Source organism: Nansenia antarctica (assembly GCF_963989245.1).
Source record: "Nansenia antarctica genome assembly, chromosome: 5".
Classification (NCBI taxonomy): domain Eukaryota; kingdom Metazoa; phylum Chordata; class Actinopteri; order Argentiniformes; family Microstomatidae; genus Nansenia; species Nansenia antarctica.
In genome coordinates this window covers 46,513,481-46,536,283 of record NC_137690.1, presented here as the reverse complement: position 1 = coordinate 46,536,283, position 22,803 = coordinate 46,513,481, and the positions used below count along the sequence as shown (strand labels likewise).

At 44.1% G+C, this 22,803-nt stretch overlaps 1 protein-coding gene across 1 annotated transcript; it reads right to left on the bottom strand.

The window, feature by feature from the left end:
* Nucleotides 1-614: 614 nt before the first annotated feature.
* rabgef1l (RAB guanine nucleotide exchange factor (GEF) 1, like) lies at nt 615-20,866 on the bottom strand (the record flags this gene model as incomplete). The annotated part of the gene is made up of 9 exons (XM_080532135.1): nt 20,775-20,866; nt 13,764-13,963; nt 12,160-12,341; nt 10,712-10,890; nt 10,246-10,327; nt 9,873-10,005; nt 8,172-8,263; nt 7,162-7,418; nt 615-1,091 (listed from the first exon to the last, which is right to left on the bottom strand). The coding sequence occupies exons 2-9, from the start codon at nt 13,940-13,942 to the stop codon at nt 615-617; spliced, it is 1,581 nt and encodes a 526-aa protein (XP_080388261.1). The 5' UTR covers nt 13,943-13,963; nt 20,775-20,866.
* Between the last annotated feature and the right edge of the window lie 1,937 nt (nt 20,867-22,803).

Genomic DNA, 22,803 nt, shown 5'->3' with positions numbered 1-22,803 from the left:
AACCGAGATCTCCCCACGTCTGGAATTACCGATTGATGTAATCCCTCCCAATGACAAGACTGCGCTCTAGGATCTTTAGCAGTCTGCTGTAAATATAACAATAATTGTCTGACCAACTGCACCCTGATGAATTTATAACCCCTGCAATAGAAAAATAAAATCAGTTGCCTAAGTCAAGCTTATGACTGAAGAAGAGAGAGGTATTGGCAGAAAAATTTAACTATATATTATATTTATACATATTTACACAATACAGAGAACTCCAGGGGGGGAAGTTCTGCTGTGGTTAATACGTCATGTCATGCCACACACGATGCAAGAGGCAAGCGCACACACACGCACATACACACACACACGCGCGCGCACACACACACACACACACACACACACACACACACACACACACACACACACAGACGCACACACACACACACACATACACACACACACACACACACACACACACACACAGGAAGCTATGTGCAGGATGGAGAAGGAAGGAAGGAGGGGGGAGGAAAGGAGTGTAGAATGTCCAATGAGCTGAGATGGCGGGTGGGGGGAGTGGGGGGGAGGGGCATGATGGAGGGGGGGGGGGTGGTAGGGTTGGGGGTCATTCACCCAGCAAACACTTGGGGCAGGAGTGGCGGGGGCAGGAGGTCGTTCTCCACGTTGTCAGAGTCGATGGCGAGGAGCGGCGAGGAGGAGGAGGAGGAGGCGGCCGGGGGGGCGGAGCCACCGGATGCACCCGTGGGCGGAGGCGGGGGGGGGCGGCGCGTGTCCATGGGGAACCTCTCCAGGGCGTCCTGCACCTTGTGCTCCACGCCGTCCCGCCAGTCGATGAGGTCACTCTCCAGGCGCCGCGCGCCCTCCAGCACGCGCTCCTGCCTCGCGCCCAGGCCCGTCAGGAGGTCCAGGCTGGCGTGGGCCGGGCCCTGGGCACCCCCCGGGGGTCCGGAGGAGGAGGGGGAGGAGGCCTGGGGGGGGGGAGGGCGCTGGGGGGAGGCCTGGCCGGACATGTACAGCTCAAAGTCCTCGGGGGTCAGGTTGAGGGACTGGCCGTCCAGCTTCTCGATGAAGGCCACCGCGCAGCACTGGGAGGGGGGAACAAGGGAGGTGAACGGTTCTGTGGGCGGGGGGTGTGTGTGTGTGTGTGTGTGTGTGTATTATGTATTTATCTTGGGTACATCTCCTGTCTGCCACAATTTCTATTTAAAAACAGACATGACCTCTCCCCACCCACCACACACTAGGGCTGCACGATATATCGTTATCGTATCGTCATCGCGATGTTCGCATGCGCGATATGAATATTGTGAAAGGCAACAATATTGACGATATAAAACTCCCCCAGCATGTACAGCTCAGTCAATCAAAACATATGTTTTTACGCTTTCCCTAAACGTACAGCCAACCACAAACCTCATTTCATGGTTTCCTTAGATCGACAGCAATGCCAACCAATAAGCGAGCTTGGCCGTGAGCACTTTGATAATATCTTCACTCCACAATCATCTAGTCTCGTCTCGCGCCTGCGCCGTCTGTTGTAAAAATACCCGGGATCTAGCAGCGTCTTCGGGGTTCAGGCTCGCGCAAACAAAACCGGTGAATGTTTTACTAGGTCCGGGCAAGTAAAATTACTGTCGTTACTGTCGAACCCAGTTTTTTTGCACTAATGTTGTGTAACTGTACATATTTATACTGTTTTAGAGATGCTGCCTTGCACTGTTGTCCAAGCACTTGCACTCAGACTTGAGTATGTTTAACATGGTGTTCATGTTGACGCATTTGACAGTGGTCTGTTCTGAGCAATAAAATTGCACTTTTCCACATCCATTTGGTATTATGCTGTTAGTTTTTTTGAAGATTGCTTATTTTTCATTGTTTCTACATTTAAAACTAGTAATATCGTACTAATATCGATATCGAGATATCTGGCATAAATATCGTGATATGCATTTTCGTCCATATCGTGCAGCCCTACCACACACACACACACACACACACAGACACAGACACAGACACAGACACAGACACAGACACAGACGCACACGCACACGCACACGCACACACACACACACACACACACACACACACACACACACACACACACACACACACACACACACTTCACACACAGCACTCCTGTTTGTCTACACTATCATGACCTTGCACTATATCACTATTTGCACTTCAGATTAGAGGCTAAGCTGCAGTGTTTGGTTTGTCTGGTACTAGAGTGGATTTCTCTTTTAACTGTGTTAAAATGTCTCGCTTGAAAAGTTTCAAAGGTATTATGCTGAAATGACCTCATGAACTCAAGATGATAGGAATCTAGAAACAGGTCAGAGGGCACCATTAGTGTTGGGGAAGACAGCCCAGGGGAGGTAATCACTGTTTATGACGTCCCCACCCAGCTAAAGTACACCTGGCTGCTGCCTGAAGCCGGGGCTGGGAGACTTATGGCGCTTTTCCACTATCGGCCCGGCTCGGCTCGGGTCGGCTCGCTTCGGCACGCTTCGGCACGCTTTTGAACAGTTCTGGTTTTCCACTATACACAAGAGACCAGGAACGAGTAGGAGGAGTAGGCGATAGTAGGCGGAGTTACTCGTCATAAAAGCGCGCCATGGTGGTGACGTATATTTTCACGAGACACAACACAGCCACAACAATAGCAACATGGAGGAACTTGAAGCTATCGTATACTTTTTCCTCGGCATGTGGTATATTATTAACCGTGGTTTTTTGGAGAGAAAGAGAAATAGAGAGAGGAAGCTATGTACACATAATAAAGTCATGTTTTTTGAACCCTTAAAACCACTGCCTTCACTTGTCTGCTTTATGAACTGTAGTATCATTGTGTGCCGTGTTATTCACGGACAAACACGGTGCCCGGAGGCACCCTTTGCGGGTTAATAACTGTGATTTACCGTGGGTTAGGATAACAATTCAAACGTGTCCGGATAGGGGAGAGGACAGGGAATCCAAAACCATTTGAATGGTGTCGATACGACGCTCTTATCACGGTCGACTCAGCGCGGAGCGAATTCCCGGGTAGAAATGGTCTGTCCCCCCGCTGATATCCTCCATGACGTGCTGCTGCTTAGAGCAGCGGGTGAACTCCCGGTTCATTGAGTTTACGGTTAAAAGCATATCTTCTCGGGGTGTCAGCGCGGTGGTTAAGGGCTCAAAATGACCGTATACCGATGGTGAAGTTAGCAAAGGAGTATTGTGTTTGTACCACCTTCATAGCCGGTGTTATTCACGGGCAAAGACGGTGCCCGGAGGCACCCTTTGCGGGTTAATAACTGTGGTTTACCGTGGGTTAGGATAACAATTCAAACGTGTCCGGATAGGGGAGAGGACAGGGAATCTAGAACCATTTGAATGGTGTCGATACTACACTCCTATCACGGTCGACACAGCGATGTTAAAACTTTTCTCTCCCCCCGCTGTCAACGGTAGTTTCATCCAGCAGCAAGCGGTGCTGCTTAGAGCAGCGGGTGAACTCCCGGTTCATTGAGTTTACGGTTAAAAGCATATCTTCTCGGGGTGTAAAGCACTCTCTCTATTTCGGGCTAAACTGTGCAGTGTAGCCGGCGTCCTGGTTCCTCCAGCAACCGGACACTTCCATAAATAACAACAAATATGTAATATGTAAATATGTATAATACCACGTTCATTGATAAAATGACGCCAGGGATGGAAAGGGGTGATGGCAGTTTTAGAAGGGGGATGATGAAGCGCTGGAATATGGAACGGCACAGCACAGCACAACGGGGGGAAATGCGATAAGAATTATGTCAAAATGCAGCACCATCATGCACAGATCAGCCTTAAAACATGTAACGTTATATATACAGTATATCGTTATACAGGGAGCGATGTATTTCTACGGAAAGGCTGATAGATTGTAGAATCTTCTTGTCGGTAAAACGATGGAATCAATCTATTGAGGATTGTGATCTTAAATGCGTTGTGTCATCTCAGGATAGATTAGGTTCACAGCATACACGATTTGACACGGAAATAGAATGTTCAACATGGGTCGGAATCTCTGTACTTTGATTTATTAAGACAGTCAGCGAATGGTTCATCAGCACAGTATCTCAGCATCGGCATTCAATGACCATTCCACGACATTCAACGACATAATTATGACATACAGACAGGCTGATAGATACGAGTGCAGCGCTGTCTTGCTGGTAGTCAAATATATTTATTTATACAGCATATGGATGTTACGTGCCTGTTAGCCTACTTGCCGCTTTCAGTTCTAGTAGATTTGTAGTTTAGATCTCGCAACCAGGGATTGGGAAGCGATGTATTTCTACGAAAAGGCTGACTGACGCGGGGCTCATACAATCTCCGCGTTTATAGAGTGCTCCGGTGTCTTGCTGGTAGTCAAATATGTTTATTTATATATACAGCATATGGATGTTACGTGCCTGTTACCTGCCGATTTCAGTTCTAGTAGTTTAGATCTCGCAACCAGGGAAACGCCAACAAGACGCGAATCTACCGGCATTTGACTCATGAGTGAACGGCGAAAATGCCTGGACGGCACAGCTTGGGATTCCATTGAAGTTGCAGGGAACTATGTGTGAAAGAGGCTTAAATGTTGAAATAACATTAATACAATGTTCATTGATAAAATGACATAAGGGATGGAAAGGGGAGATGGCAGTTTTAGAAGGGGGATGATGAAGCTCTGGACTGAGGAACAGCATAGCGATAATAGCGATTTTTTGGTTATGCTTGTTGTAAATAAAAGTTCTATGATGCATTGAAATGACATTAAACTAAGATAATACGATGGTTATCATATTTTTTCAAATCTTTATTAATACGTTATTACAGAAACAGTAAGTGACATTTTCCTAGAGCAAAATCTGTTGTGGTATTTAAAAATGGCGGTTAGTGATGAAATCTATGAACATGGGATGACGATTTCCATTGACCAATCAATGGTGTGCAGCGTCACACGTCACACGCAGCCTGGCAAAAAGGTTCCGGGTCTCAAAAAGGTTCCTGCCCTCGAAGGGTAGCTAAAGAAGCGTGCCGTACCGTGCCGTGCTGATCCAGGCCGACAAATGGAAAAGCGCCAAAGAAGCAGGCCAGCCTGGGCTGACCCGGGTCAGCCCTCTAGTGGAAAATCCCCATTAGACCAACAGAGGTTAATCTATGACCAGTGGGTCTGAGAGGCTGTAGGAACTAGCCAGGAATGTATGGTATGAGAGCTGATCCCTGTGATCAGTATGTAAATGACCACTTTTAGGAGGGGTCACTATGGAGGGCTGGTCTGGCAGGGTTTGATTATTTATTATTGGTTAATCAAGTATTATAGTTTAAGGTATTAAGAGTAAAGATTTTCCACTTAAGTACTTGTACTTTGCAATGACAATAAAGTTGTCTAATCTCTCACACACACACTTTTAGGAGGGGTCACTATGAAATGGTATAAAGTAGGGATGCACCGAAATGAAAATTCTTGGCCGAGGCCGAAGCCGAATTTAAGGAAACACTTGGCCGAATACCGAATACCGAATACCGAATGTGTATCGGCAGTTTTTAATTTTATCATTGCATAAACTAAATACATTTTGCTTTTTATTCATGCTTCTCAAAGAAAGAAATTGAGATTGAAAAAAAATAACTTTTATTGAACATTCCAGCAGACATCAGTCTATACCAACAAAGCACAATAAATAAAATAAATCAGTCAAATTAAATGTTTTTGTTTTCCCTGAATAGCTGCTGAAAGAAAATCTTTGTAGGCCTACAACAAAAAAGTGCATTGGGATAAAAGTGCTTTGAGCCTACTTTTTACTAGGCTACTTCTTTTCGTAAAAGACCATATTTAACATTTTAACAAAATGTTTTAAACTTTTTTCATTTTAACAAAACATTAGAAAACAAACAAACAACATTATGCCTATACTTGACTGACTGCTCAAATTAAATCTGTCTGTATAGCATATGTATATAACTTATGTGTGTGTAGCTTGTCAGCTATGGCATGTCAGTTACACAATATATAACAAAAATGTGCATAGGGATAAATAAAACAAATGAATAACTGGCTGCTCTTTAAAACAATATAAGCCTACTTATGAACTCATGGGTGTTGTAGAACACTAAGCAGCTATGTGCTGTTGGCGCAGTGAGCAGATGACAGCCCGGGTGTGTTCGTAAACTCGCTCCAGGGATCTGATCAGCACTCGCGGAATGCCTCTCGTCCAATCGAATCGCTCGGTCCCTTTATGACGTCGGACCCAGTGTGCGCCCCGGCGCTCTCAGAGCGAGTTTTTTTTTTAACGAACGCAGCCAAGGTTATGGAGCTAGCCATGTTGGGTCTTATTCCAAACCCAAACTGCCGACATGTTTTCGGTAGGCTAATTATAAGATGTAGCAGCATGCAGTCAATGCTCGTCTCATTCGCTGAGCAGCATGGGATGCTTACACTGTTTGATTGCGTCATCAAAACACGCCCACTATTCGGTGGTAAACATTCGGTGTTTTCACACATTCGGCCGAATACCGAATGTGCTTTATTTTGCGATATTCGACAGAATACATTCGGTGGCCGAATGTTCGGTGCATCCCTAGTATAAAGGCCTGTGTGGAGGGCTGGTCTGGCAGGTCCATTGCTCGCAATAAAGGGTTCCTCTTGTATCATCATCAGCTCCGGTTTCTTTGATTATATATTATCGGTTAATTAAGTATGATAGTTTAAGGTATTAAGAGTAAAGAGTTTCCACTACAGTACTTGTAGTACTACAGATACTTTGCAATGACAATAAAGTTCTCTAATCTCTCACACACACATAAACAACTACAATGGCCCCGAGCATAGATTACTCTTTCCTGCTATGACTGATGGATAGATGATTCACCTACTTAAACAAATGTTTTTATTGTAAGTCGCTTGGGATAAAGGCGTCTGCTAAATGCCAAAAAGGCAATGTAAACACCCACACCACACACACACACAAACACACACCCACACCCCACACACACACACACCCACACACCAGGTTGGTGAAGTAGTAGCCGTCCTCCACACATACACCCCCCACCCCCACCCCCACCCCCCCCACACACACACACACACACACACACCTCCACACCTCCACAGCCCCACACATCCCCCCCCCCCCTCACCAGGTTAGTGAAGTAGTATCCGTCCTCCCCGGTCATCAGCCTGCTGGGGTTGCAGAAGCGTGTGATGTACTGGATGTTGGAGTGCAGGCGGGGGGGGTTGGCCTTCAGCACGATGAAGATGAGGGTGGGCAGGAAGTCGTCGGCCGAGGCCGGCTCCCCCCGGGTGGTCTTGATGGCGCTGAAGATGTGCTTGCTGCAGCGCGTGATGCACGCCAGCTTGTCCCTGGGCACGCGCTTCGAGTCCATCTCGATCACGTCTAATAATTAATAATAATAATAATAATAATAATAGTTTTGTTGCCATGCCAATCAACTTGGCAGTCAATTGTGGGCTGGGGGGAGTTAGCGACTGTAGTACACATGAGTGCTACACTCATGACATTCTACTTCTATTTTATTTTATTGTCACTTATATGTCTTACTTACTATTGTCACTTTAAAAAAAAAAAATCTTGTCTTATCTTGCCTATTGCCGTATTGTCTTGTGCTGCAATGTCAGGAACCGAAACCTAAGAATTTTACTCTCTTACACTTGTGCAATGTGACGTAACAATAAGAAAAACCTTGAAACTAGTACACATGGGGTCGGTTTCTCAGACAAGGTCTAAACCTAGTCCTGGACGAAATCACACTTTCAATGTAAAATCTCCATTGAAGATTTTTTGAGTCTAGGACTAGTTAGGAATATTTAACTCCCGCCCCCCATAAAAACAAGAGTCTAACGCTGGCCTTGTCCAGTGGGAGTCACAGAGTGTGGCTGTAGAAGGAGCCTCTCTTACCACCTGTCCACCAACAAGACAGTTCTAGTTCGGAGCTCTGGAACCAGTTTTCCTGGCTGTGAGCGAGGGTTTTTTGCTGTCGAAACGCGAAAAAAACTGGTTGGAGATTAGGGCACCGGCTCTGAACTGACCCTCAAACTGCTTTGGTGCAAAAGGGGCAACAGAGGTCAGGAGGTCAGGGGGGCTATCAGAGGTCAGGAGGTCAGGGGGGCGGGCCTGCTCGTGCCTCACCTGTGATGGCTTTGACCACGTTGTCTGACACCTCAGGAATCTCCTCGTCCACAGGGACACACAGCATCTCAATGGTGACCCAATGCAAAGCCCTGTGTGAGAGGGACACACACACACACAGACACAGACACAGACACACACACACACACACACACACACACACACAGTACCGTATTATATTGGATCATATTGTCTATTGTCCTGTTTGTAAATTGTACTGTATTATTGTTTACCTTTTTATCAACAGAATACTGCAAACTAAACGTCCCTATGGGGACAGTAAAGTAACAAAAAGTATCATATCAATAATGTGTGTGTGTGTGTGTGTGTGTGTGTGTGTGAGAGTGTGTGTGCGCGCGTGTCTGTGCGTGCGTGTGTGTGTGTGTGTGTGTGTGTGTGTGTGTGTGAGAGAGATAGGGCTGCAACTAACGATTATTTCGATAATCGATTAATCTGCCGATTATTTTTTCGGTTAATCGATTAATCGGATACAAATAAAAAAAGATAAAAAATGAATTATTTTGCAAATGTTATTTGATGTTTTCTAAATCAGCCAGGCCTATACATATACATGTGCAAAATGAATAAGTATTAATAAAAAATATTAAGTAATATAAATAAAAAAGGTTTAACAACAGGCCATGGACTATGGCGGTAGATTGTTTCAATAAAGTAATTGAACTCTAGCTCAATACATGCATTGTTTTAGGTAATAACTTTGCTTAATGTAAAGGTCAGTAACCCAAAGTGCAATATAGGCTACAGACAAGACACTAATGTTTTTATATAACAGATATGCTCAAAAACAATGCAATGTGTCCTCTCACTCCATACAATAGGCTAGGCTACAGTCAGTGCCTCACTCTAACTCACGGGTAGCTTGGTAGGCTACCACTAGCTAGCCTTTAGCTTATCACCTCTGCTCTACCACTGACGTTAGCCAGCTAGCTAAATACACTTGTCATGCAATATTGAATTCATGAATGCGAGCAAACACTTACTGGCTATCGCATTACATTACAGTCATTTAGCTGACGCTTCGCCAGAACTCACACTAACGCATTTGCATGGAGAGCAGGAGACCATGGAAGGGCTGAGCCCAGCAGCACTTATATAATAAAACAATAGGAAGTTAGCTGTAACCCTCCTCTATAGAAACATAGTTACTGCTCTGGTTCTCAGCACAGCTACGCAGACTACAGCTGGACGAGCAGCGTAGTGACAGTCAGCTAGCGGCAGCAGCGAGCTAACCCTGCTAGCTAACTCACTAGCATGTCCTGACAGCAGACAGCAGACAGCAGACAGCTTCACGCTCAAGGCTTTTGAGTAGCATGATTTAAATGTAGCCGCCGCGCCGGTGTAGGTACCGGATTTTCCCACTTTTTCGGTTCCGGTCATAGGTTCTGCCCTTTCCGGCCATAGGTAGCGCTATGATTCGCTATGATTCGCGATGCCTACACCGGCTCTGCAAGACAGCGTGGCGTGCGTCAACAGGAAGTAGGTTTGTTATGGAACAAGACCCGACGAATCGATAATGGTATTCGTCGCCAACGAATTTCATTATCGATTTTTATCGATTTCATTGATTCGTTGTTGCAGCCCTAGTGAGAGAGAGTGTGTGTGCGTACACGCGTGAGTCTGTGCGTGTGTGTGTGCGCGTTTCTGTGCGCGTGTCTGTGTGTGCATGTGTGTGTCTCCTACCTGATCCTCTTCTGGATGGCCAGGTCCTTCTTCTCGTCGTCGGTGGTCTCGGGGCAGAACACCTCCTCGTAGAGGCGCGTCATCATGTAGCGCTCCACCTCGTCCATCACGCTCTCCACGCGCTCCGTAGAGCCTGGGGTCCACACACACACACACACACACACACACACACACACACACACACACACACGTGCACAGACACACACGCACACACACACACACACACCTTTTAAGTGTGTATATAGGGGGAGGGACACACCTTTGAAGTGTGTGAGGGGAGGGACAGACCTTAATGTAATGGTGCTAAGCTAATGCAATTGTGCTAAGCTAATGTAATGGTGCTAAGCTAATGTGTGCAGGGGGAGGGACAGACCTTTGAAGTGTGTGTGCAGGCGGTCCGAGAGGTTCTGGTAGAAGTCCTGGACACACTCTGACAACTCATCAGCACCCAGGTCCTGAAGAACACCACAGCAATGCTTAGCCTTGCCACACACACAAGACACACAAGACACAGACACACACATGCACGCTCACACACACGTACACACACGTACACACACGTACACACACGTACACACACGTACACACGTACACACGTACACTCGCTCACACACACACACACACCTACACTCACAAACCCCTACACACACACATACACATACACATATACATACACATACACATACACATACACATACACTCACACTCACACACCCCTACACACACACACACACACACACACACACACCTTCACTCTCTTGTAGGTCATGCTCTCAGTGAAGGCACGGCATACAAACACGCACGCACGCACGCACACACACTCACACACACACCCTCACCCTCTTGTAGGCCATGCTCTCTGTGAAGGCGCGGCACTGTTTGAAGATCTCCCTGCCGGGCTTCAGGGTCTTCAGGAAGTCTATGAACTCCCTGGTGGTGCGGTCCGTCTCCACGGCGACCGGCTGGCGACTCCCCGAGGGGCTCGGGCCGGACTGGACCAACTCACCAGGGGCGGAGTCTGGAGGGGGGGAGAGAAGGGAGGGGGAGTATGTGATTAGCTCGGGCTGGACTGGACCAACTTGCCAGGGGCGAAGTCTGGAGGGGGGGTAGAGGGGAGGGCAGGTGATCTGGGGGCATCTTCTAGCACGACGACTGCCAATGGCGCCTGGCCTGAGCAGAGATGACTTTTTCCTGCTATGACTGATGGATAGATGATTCACTTACATTAGTCAAATGTACTTTGTTGTAAGTCGCTCTGGACAAAGGTGTCTGCTAAATGTCTGAAATGTAAATGGTAACAAGATGATTCTTAAAGGATACGTTCAGTATTTTACACCTTTGGTTAGATGGTCCCTTACCCAGAAAGCCAATGTCAAAAAGAGATAGGGATCTTCTCTGGCCCTTCAATCAATCAATCGTCAGGAACCAACATGGAATTCAAAGCTAGCCCTAACCCTAACCCCTAACCCCTAACCCCTAACCCTAACCCCTAACCCATAACCCCTAACCCTAACCCGATCCCCTAACCCTAACCCCTAACCCCTAACCCCTAACCCTACCCCTAACCCTAACCCCTAACCCTAACCCCTAACCCTTCCACCCCTGTGACTTCCACCCCATGTGATGTTGTTACTCTGGAAGGGGGTAACCAGTTCAGATATTGTGCCACGTCACTGACCTTTTAATAGACACTGGGACCGCTGCCAATCAGGATTTCACCACTGTCTAACATCAAACAGCTGATCATATCACCACAGAACTACAGAACGACAATTACCACAGTTAACCTACAGTTGGAGGCCCTTTGCGGTGACACTAAATGACCAAAACGAACTTTGCACATTGTAGGTTGTAGTGGTGTGCAGTGATGTTTTGCGAAGGGAAATAGGAGCCCACTACAGGCTATGGTTTCATTGGCCAGTCGTTCTGACTGACACTCAATATGATTATCGATGCACATTTAATGTTATGGTGCTAAGCTAATGTAATGGCGCCTAGCTAATGTACTGGTGCTAAGCTAATGTAATGGTGCTAAGCTAACGCAATGGTGCTAAGCTAACACAATGGTGCTAAGCTAAGATAGATAGATAGACTTTATTTGTCATTGTTACAGTACAGGTACCAAACAACGAAATTTAGGAGGGGAGGCTCCCCTGGTGTTTAAGAAAGGAAAAAGAAACACATTTTGGAAAAAGCATAGATGCATAAAATCACAAGAAGATAAGGAGCTAAGGCAATGCTGTGGAGAATACTGAAACACCCCAAAGGCGTGGGCGCCTATTCATACCTTTCTTGGGCTGTGACTTAGCCGAGGGGGTGAAAAACTTTGTCACTGTGTTGACTTTGCGTGACTTCTCCTTGGTCTTCCTCTCCTCAAACTTGCTGAAGGGTGTGATGGCAGGCGGGGGCTGTGGGGGCTGTGGGCCCTGGTGGCTGCTGGCATACGCTGCCTCCTCTTCCTTCTGTAACCTGCGAGACGAATGACAGTTCTGTTAAAGTACCACAGACGAGATAGACGGCCAGTGAAGACCCATCTCCTCAGGCTACACCTTGACTGTCCGTCCTGAAACCTCTTCATCCCTCAAAGGCATTTGCTAAATGCCAAAAATGTAAATGTAAGTTAACCTGGTAGATGACCTGGTAGATGAGGGAGAATGGGGAGAATGAGGATCTGGTGCATTCTCTCTCTCTCTCTCTCTCTCTCTCTCTCTCTCTCTCTCTCTCTCTCTCTCTCTCTCTCTCTCTCTCTCTCTCTCTCTCTCTCTCTCTCTCTCTCTCTCTCTCTCTCTCTCTCTCTCTCTCTCTCTCTCTCTCTCTCTCTCTCTCTCTCTCTCTCTCTCTCTCTCTCTCTCTCTCTCTCTCTCTCTCTCTCTCTCTCTCACGCACGCACGCACGCTCGCACGCACGCACGCACGCATGCACGCACAGTCGCACACACACACACACTCACTCACACACACACATATATATATATACAGTATATGCCATAAGAACTGATGCTTTTATCCAAAGCGACTTACATTGCAGAGTGCATACATCATTCAGTATATACGGTCCCAGCGGGAACTGAACCCACAACTTAAGCGCTGTTAGCGCCATGCTCTACCGACTGAGCCACAGAGGACACAAGGACGGACGGACGGATGGACACACACACACACACACACACACACACATACACACACTAGTGCTGTCCCAAACGACTATTTTTCTAACGATTAATCTAGCAATTATTTTATCGATTATTCGATTAGTCTAACGACTAATTTATCGATAAGTCTAACGATAATTTTTGTACTGTAAAAAAAATAAAAAAAATAAAAAAAAAAATTCTTTGGCTCCACCTCACTGCTATGTTTAGCCAACTTGAATGCCAACATGGCCATTTAGAAGTCTGTCCATCACCACAACACATAGCTAGCTAACGTTACTCTCGCTGCTATGTTATGATTAGCTAAATTGATGCTAACGTAGCATGCGAGCTACGAGCTAGATAACGTACAGTAGGTGCTCGCACCACAATGACAATAGGCTACCGTAGCTAGCCAGCTACATAGCTAACGTTACTAACACCAGAAGACAAGACATACGAACTGTGGTGAGCTACATTGCTTGTGTAACATTAGCTAGTAGCTATCCATTTTTCACTCATACACTTAATTGTCTCGCCTGGTAAAATAAAGGTTTAAAAAAAAAATTTAAAAAAATAAACGCCATTTTGTTTATTTACGACTAACCGACGCATATTACGCTAACCGACGTATTGACGTAGTCGATGACGTCGACGACGTCGAATAATCGTAACAGCCCTAACACACACACACACACACACACACTTAAACACACACACACACTTAAACACACACACACGCACACGCACACAAAACCCACTTGGCGGCCAGCGCCCAGTCCTCCTGGATCTGTTTGGACCGGGTCTGCTGGTACTCCTCCCGCCAGCACTTGGAGCAAAGGCCCTGCCAGGCCGCGTTGCCATAGAAACCGCATCCCTTCGTACACAGCAGCTCCGACTGGTCCACGTGGATCCCGCGGCGCTCCGACCGCTGGCTCATGATCCCTTATGGTGGATCTCCCTGTGGGGGGGATAAAACATACATTGTAAAGGTTTAATTGTGTTAATATTGTATATAGACGGGAGGGGACCAACTGAGCAAATCAGCACAGGTAATCATTCTACACCTGAGACAATGGAGACCAGCTCCGCCACTCAAGTGCTGGCATTTGCATTGTCATAAGGTCCTGATCACCTCTTCTTTGTGCCCTGGGTCTGTCTGGAACACCCAGAAACTGTAAACAATGTAGCCTAACCCATCCACCTTCTGTGAGCACTCTACACAGAGGATCCTGGGAAGGATTGGGAGGCCTTGCTGACCTGTATAAATGTGAGGCTCTGAGAAGTGCTCAGGACCTCTCTTCATGAACTGACGTGGGCTCTGCATTGTACTCACTACAATAAAGGGTCTTTCTCTGTGATGATCTACAGCTCCGGTTTCCTGAATTGTTTTATTGATTAGTAATTGAAACTATTAGAGTAAGGTTAAGGCCCAATCCCGATTCCCTTTTCTACCCCTATGGCTCGTTTTCGAGTGTGACTCGATTTCGAGCCAAGGCCTTCGAACAGAGCCACAAGCCGTCGGGGTTGAAATCTACCCCTATGAAATGAGACAACCCTTCAAGACTGTTACGTCATCAGTAATATCGTAGAAAAGCATTGACGCTCGCGACTCATTCACAACTTCACTTTTACACTATCAATCGATCAAACAAGTCATCAAATAAAAAAGAACAATGCTTCATTATCAGACCATGACAGAATAACGGAGCTCTAACCTGTATGAAACCTGTGCTCCTACTATGCCAGTCTGCACTGATTTAGGACAACAGTGCAACAACTTCACGGCTGAACTTAAGTAAAATGTACGGCGTCATATCCTACCATCAATGGGAAACATGGAAAAATGCATAATTTTATGACGTTCCGAAATCCGAAGTGACGGGAACGCTGGAGAAACAGCCGCTGTCCACTGCATTAATTAACTACATGTCCTTGATGAGTCTCCCGCTCACTGCCCTCCATCAAAAATGGCACATCCATCGATAATATTACATAATAACAACTGCTCGGATTAGATTGCGAGTTGTTTTGGTATAATAAGTGCCGCAATACAGATAGCGTCATATACCACCAAGGGGAGGGAATTCGCGCCTATCATGCACATATCAGCCTGTGGATAGATAACTTTAGATAGATAACTTTACATTAAATATGTCTACCATCATCCGCTGTCAAACACCACAATTTACACAAACACCACAATATTATTGACTGTCACCCTGTGACAAACGCACAGATATGAGTGCTCCGGTGTCCTGCTTTGATAGTCTAATGGAAGTGATCAGGTAGGCTACCAGCCCTCTACTGCTAAACCCGAGCGCGCTGGACTGTGGAACTTTCTATGTTAAGCATAGGCACCTCGGCATAACAGGGAATTTTTTTGTTATGCTTGTTGTAAAGAAAAGGTCTATAATGCATTGAAATGACATTAGTACATCAGACATTAGACATGGAAATATGTCAATGCGCGGCTGTCATGCACAAATCAGCTTGTAACGTTAGACACACAGTACATCGGCATAATAACGTTTTGTTGTTGTTGTGCTTGTTATAAAGAAAAGGTCTATAATGCATTTAAATGAATGATACAACCCATTAATATTACCTAATAACAACTGCTCGGATTAGATTGCGGATGCCGCTACATGGAAATAGGTCAAAATGTGCATCATGTACAAGTCAGCCGAACGTTTGATAGATAACTTTACATATGTGTACCATCATCCGCTGTCAAACGCCACAGGTAATAATTGATTTATGATTGTACATCTCTGAAATGCTCGACTGTCATGCAGCGTTGCGTTACTGTAACGTTAGACACAGCACCGACATAAAAGCGATTTTTTGGTTATCCTTGTTATAAATAAAAGGTCTATAATGCATTGTAACGACATTAAACTAAGATAATAAGATGGTTATCATAAATTTTCAAATCTTTATTAATAAGTAATTACAGAGAAAGTAAAATGACATTTCCGCATTGAATAGAGCGACATAACATTTCTGTAGATGATTCGCAATGCATCCTGGATTCAAGGGGTAGCGTACCCCTATGGCTTCAAAGCTAGTCTGGTCCTGGAATCGCTCGAAATGAAGCCATAGTTAGGCCTCGAAATGAAGCCATGGCTCGATGAAATATGAATTGGGATAGCCCTACCCCTAAACGTGAACGCGCAAAACGAAGCCATAGGGGTCAAAACGAAGCCGTAGGGGTGAATTGGGATTGGCCCTAAATCCACTACACCCTCAGGCCTGGCGGGTGGGAATGCTGTCGGAGAGCCCAGGGGAGACCAACTGTCAATGTGAATGACGACTGTGAGTGCCAAGGTAGAGATATTATATACTAAACAACTAAATAACTAAATCCTGAATCCTTCATAACAAGGCCAAGACTGTGTGACCATATAGCTTGACTTTTTAAAATCATTATCATCATAATAATAACAATAATACAGTTCTAGTGCTTTATTCTTTATCGTAGCTTTTATTTGTTTAACGTTTAGAAATGACAATGTATTTTTATACAGTCCACCTGTTTCAGGGCACCAAAGGTAATGGGACAACTGGCTTGACAGATGATTCTGGTTAATCAGGTATTTCCGTCACATTATTGGTGCAACCATAAGAGAGCCGTCAATGTCTAGTATTGATTCTAGGCTTTGGGTTAGCCTTTGTTTCAAATTTCAAGTTTTATTGTTACGTCACATTACACAAGTGTAAGAGAGTAACATTCTTAGGCTTCAGTTTCTGACATTGCAGCACAAGACAATAAGGCGAAAAAAGTGACACTAGTACAGAACATAAGTGACAAATAAGACAGGATACAATTAGCAGTACAAATAGTAAATAAATAAAATAGGCTAGTTGAGTCTGCTATTGGTGTCTGTCAACATGAGGACCAAAGAGGTGTCAGTAAAAAGTCATTGTCAGGCATTATTAGGCTGAATAAAATCGATCAGAAACATAGGCTAGTCCAAAAACTTGGAACAACAACTGAACAGAAAAAAAAAAAGCACTGGTGAGTTTGTCATCTCAAACGACCTGGGGGGCCACGGCAGACTCATACAGTGGAGGACAGAAGCACACTCACCATAAGTAAAAGAAAGCCTGTCTCACTGGACGTACTGAGGCCTAAAACCAACACCAACAGCTGTGCTTAGACGCTCCTCAAACCAACACCAACAGCTTTTTTTTTTAACCTTCATTTAACCAGATAAGTCAATTGAGAACCAATTCTCATTTACAATGACGATCTGGCCAATTGGCAGAACAGAGGCAAGTCTGTCTATACACAAAACACAACACAGTATATACGATATAGAATATATACAATTATTGTATATATTCTATTGGTTTGAGGAGCGTATATTATAGCACAGCTGTATATTGAATATACAGCTGTGCTATAATATACGCTCCTCAAACCAACACCAACAGCTGTGCTTAGACGCTCCTCAAAGCGCCGGCTCCGCCTACTACTCTGATGTCCGGCTGTGATGATCCCAGAGTCGTGTTCAACAACTAGATCATACCAGTCCTCCAAAAACTCCACTGGCTCCCAGTCAGATTTAGGATTCAGTTTAAGATTCTTCTAACCGCCTATAATGCCATCATAAACATGCCCCCCCCCCCTCCTTGTTTTATTACTATAATTACGACAACAACTGTGCCGCAGATCAAGAACAACTTGTGTCTACCATCCACAGAACACAACATCAGCTGACCTAATGACTGATGACTAATGAACTAATGACCTTGCATTGCAAGGTTCAAACCAGTTACCCTCAGAAAGGATGGTAGGTTAATAAACCACTAGTTATGCTCAGAAAGGATCAGTGTTTCCTCTATATGCATTAATTCGTGGCGGGCCGCCACGAATGAATTTTCTTCGCCACTAATTCATTCAGTTATTATGACCGGAGAACAGAAAAAAAGCAGATTGAAGCTAGATTTAGGCCGCTTCCAGAACTACATTTCGTTACGATTTAGGGTGTAGTAAGTTACAATATGTTACAATGTTGCAATTAACCTCGTCGTTTGTGTTCGCACTGCAATCGAGACTGAATCGCTCTCAGCAGGCGCGCGGCGACGCGCTTGCAAAACAGTTTTGTGATTGGTCCGAATTTCGCGGGACATTTGGATTTCAGGAAATCACTCTCCTCTCTCTCTCTCTTCGCCCATCGCCAGTGCCTTTAATCCCGTATCCTAATCAAAAATGCAACATCATCAGCGACGACTGTGGGTTATTGCATTTACTGCTGTTCTCTGGTTCATGTTCTTATACCAGTGTTCAGTATACAAGTATTTTAATGAACATTCGTAATGTAGTCTGATGTTCATTCATGGTCAACTAAATCAGCCTATTTTGTGAAACAAATAATGTTCCCGCTAATGGGTTAACCGAGCAGCCTCGCACCTAACGCTAGCTTCGAACTATTCATAGCATAAACGTTAGTAAATGTCATAAATGACACAGTATTGGCAGGGGGAAAGAAGGGGAGTCGAATTTTAATTGGATTTACATGCTGGAAAAACATGCAGCTAAAATTCAGGGAACATTTGGACAATAAGAGACACAAGGTGTGGTCGCATGGTCTAATTACAGGGCAAAATGCGCGGGGCAAAAATAATCTATTGCCTCTAAAATCATCACGAACAGAACGGCGGAGGTACGGGTAAACAGGGATCATGTCGGTGTCATCAAAGGTAAGAATTGGTTTTCTTTAACTCAGCTGATGCATTACCTTGCCGTTGGTTGTTTACCGAATCTGTCACACTGTGATTTTACTTGTGTAAACAGTTAGTGAGTAACGTTAGCCGGTTTTGTGCGTGTACTCTCATGTAGGCCTACTTCGTATTGATGAGCTGATGATCTTTCATTGTGTGTGTGTGTGTGTATGTATGTATGTGACTGTCAGTCACAAGTTTATATTCTACGGATGTTGTTCAGTGCTGTATGCGCGTTCCCGGTTCCATGTGTACTCTACTCTTGTGTACTTCATATACGATGAGCTGATTATCTCTCGTGTACTTCATATTCGATGAGCTGATGATCTTTCTGTGTGTGTCAGTGTCTTGGGCGTATCTGTCAGTCACATGTATATTATACGGTAACCGATGTTCAGTGCTGTATGCGCGTTCCGCATGTTCTGCTGCAGCTGTAGGATATCTTGGTATTTTATCACCTTCTATATAAAATCACCTGCTCGGGTTTAATGACTTAACCTCTATTTAAAAAAATAAAAAAATTTGCCACCCTCCCTCCTACTCTTTTTGGTGAAATTACGTCTTTGTTTTGAGCGCCAGTGCGCGTTTCATGCGCGTGCACGCGAAAACTCACCGCCCCGCCACTAACGTAAAAAATCCTGGAGGAAACACTGAGGATGGTAGGTTAATAAACCACTAGTTATGCTCAGAAAGGATGGTAGGTTAATTTGTTGAAAAGAAAGTACCTACAAAAGGCTGTAGAGGTCTGTAGGCAGATACAATATGAATATATTATTATTATTATTATTATTATTATTATTATTATTATTATTATTATTATTATTAAGTACAAAATATTACTACATTCCAATGATTGATTCGACTCGGTTGCCTGGCTAATAAAACAGTGTTTGTTTCTGTACATTCCTTGACTCTTGCCTTGCTTATAAATGTAGAATGATGTCACATTAATACACAATTAATGTGTGTATATATACAGTGCATCCGGAAAGTATTCACACCCCTTCACTTTTTCCACATTTTGTTATGTTACAGCCTTATTCCAAAATGGATTAAATTATTTATTTTCCCCAAAATTCTACACACAATACCCCATAATGACAAGTGTTTTTTTTTTTTTATGTTAAAATAAAACACTCAAATTTCACATGTCTGCCCCCCAGCATAACCCTAAATACAAGGCTGTTAATAACATTGCGGTCAAAACGTTTGAAATAGCTTTGTAAACAAACAAACCTTAAAAAGTAGTGGGAAAAAAATGCTTATGACCCTGCTTATATCTGCGGACTGTTCTTGTATGCATAAGTAGTAATGCTCCATTCATTTAAGAGCAGTAACATTTCTACAGGCCCACCCATGCAGTATAAAGTTAACTGATTGTGGTTTTAAATTGACATTTGTGCCAAACTCTGGCGAGTTAGCTAGACTAGGCAAGGCAAGTTTCAAAGTGCTTTATATAGCATAAAAAAATACAGAAAAAGAAGGATAGTAAGATTTTTTTTTTTTTACAAGAATAGATACATATATATAGAAAATAAATAGATAAACATTTAACAACATAATATGACAATGCATAAAAAGATATAGATAAAAGTGTTATTACTGCAACTGTATTCAAGCGGTGCTAGTAGTGGTGTAACTGTGGAGCACATAGGGCAGGTGGATAGATGGATGGATGGACGGACGGACAGACAGACAAGACAGACAAGACAGACCGATAGATAGATAGTTAGTTAGTTATCTAGTAGTGGTGTAGCTATGAAACCAGCAGGCTGAGTTCAGGTTATGCCAGAAATGTTCTCATGAGAATGAAAGAGGATTTCTGGTTAAGCCTTATCAAACATAAGCTCAACTATCTCATAACAATACTAGGTAGTTAGGTAGTAATCTCCAATTTACGTTATTTTCGTTCCAGCAATTAACCCGACCCCCTCACTGGCCTGCTGTAGCCTAGCTACATAGCCATGTCCCTTGACAGGTAACAACACTTTACAAAACCAACACATACATTTCCAGACATAGTGCTGCTACTACTACCTTACCTTTAAGAAAGCTTTTATTGGTGTGTGTGTGGGTTTATTGTTACGCGACGTAAAGCTGTCTGCTATGCTACTATAGCCTCGGTCAACTCCTCCAGTCTGACACAGGGTGGAATGACGGTTGATTCAGGCTGCGTTCGTAAATTCGCTCTGAGAACGCAGGAGCGCACACTGAGTTCAACGTCATAAAGAGATCAAGTAATGTGATTGGACAAGATGCATCCCATGAGTGCTGATCAGAATTCCAGAGCGCGTTTACGAACGTAGCCACAGCCAGTGTGTTTACGTAGCTGGGGCTGGGCTCGGCTGCATCATTCACTTCCTCAATCATGCCATTTCTGTCGCTTGTGAGCACCCCCTTGTGGCCTGTTCTGACTCCAGTGTATGTTCCATTATTATAATCTAGGCATAGATATCGGCGCAGTACCTAAAACAACCAGTAAATATAATGATTATGATATACAAATATTTAAAATGCGGAGGGACGGGTTTATGGAATGACGGGTGACGGGCGCAACCATTTTTTCTTTATTCAGGGGGAAAAAGCGTATTCTAAACTGGTGAGTAAATAGGTTTACACCAACTATGAAGAAATATAATGAACGTTCAAAACCGATTTGTTTTATATTAATTGCCTACAAATAGGGTGGCAACTAGGGGGGCAAGGCCTTTTAGGGTAGCAGCTGCGACCGCCTTGGATCCGCCCAGATAACAGGGGAGGTTTTGACATGTTTAGCTATGTGAATATTTAGAATACTTTTAGAACTATTTAACACACAGCACAGTGAGGAAAGCTTTGTTAAGTTAAGTTTTGATGACAAGACAGAGTGCTTTTCTCGTCTGGATCTCCGAGGCTGAAAAATGGCAGGTCAGTATAATGAAAAACATATACAAATCTTGAGTAGGCCTATACGCTTATTCCGTATATTTAAAGTGAAATGTAAAATGTTATTTGAAATGCTACTATTTCTGATATTTTCGAATAAATAGGGGGGACATTTAGTAGCCTATTACAAAACGTTGAGTACATTGAGACCGGGAGACCCATGCAATTGATACTTTCACTTTCGCCGTCTGTCTGTCTGCCTGTCCGTTTATAATTATAATCATAATCACAATCATAATAATAATAATCATAATAATAATAATGTGATTTGTAATGCACTTTACATAAGGAAATCTCAAAGTGCTATAGATTAAAAACAAGAAGAACATTTCAATTTAAAAAGGCTAATTAAAGGCTCTATTAAAAATGTAGGTTTTAAGGCCTCGTTTAAAAGCATCCACAGACTGTGGTGCCCTTAGGTGGTCAGGGAGAGCGTTCCACAGCCTGGAAGCAGCCGAACAGAATGCCCGATGCACGATCCCCGTTTATGTCTGTCTGTCTGTCTGTCTGTCAGTGAAGTTCAGTGCTGCCGGTAACGCGCCACCAAGTAACGCGTTACTTTAATCTGAATACTTTTCCGGTAATGAGTATTCTAACGCGATACTATTTCCAAATCAGTAATCCGATTAAAGTTACTTATTCAAGTGGCTGTGCGTTACTATTGCGTTACTACCTCATAACTTAGGCTAAATGCAGTATTTCTTTGTAATGTTCGATAGTAAACAAACATTTCTCACGTCTTGGGGAGTGACGTCAGTGCTCACGTTTTCAACACGAGGTTACTATGGAAGGCCATGCCCGCAAAAAACGGCTCTCGACTATCGCGAGATTGCAGCAGAATCGCTCACGTGTATCACCACGCTGATTGCACAGTGTAAACAGAAGCGTAGCCTACACAATGGAGCGAGAACAGAGATATGCGTTAAATAGCTGGAAATATAAGGATTATTTTGAGTTTGTGTCAGCAAAGGATGACAAGAACATAAATGTTGATCATTGATAAACTCAGACTCACCCAGTTTAGGATTAGGATTATATTAGGATCATATCTGAATGGTCAGGGTAGGTTTTAGGTTTTGTGAAACCACTCCTTGCTAGTTACTGTTAAATAAAGATTATATTTATTTTATTGTTTAAAAACAAGTA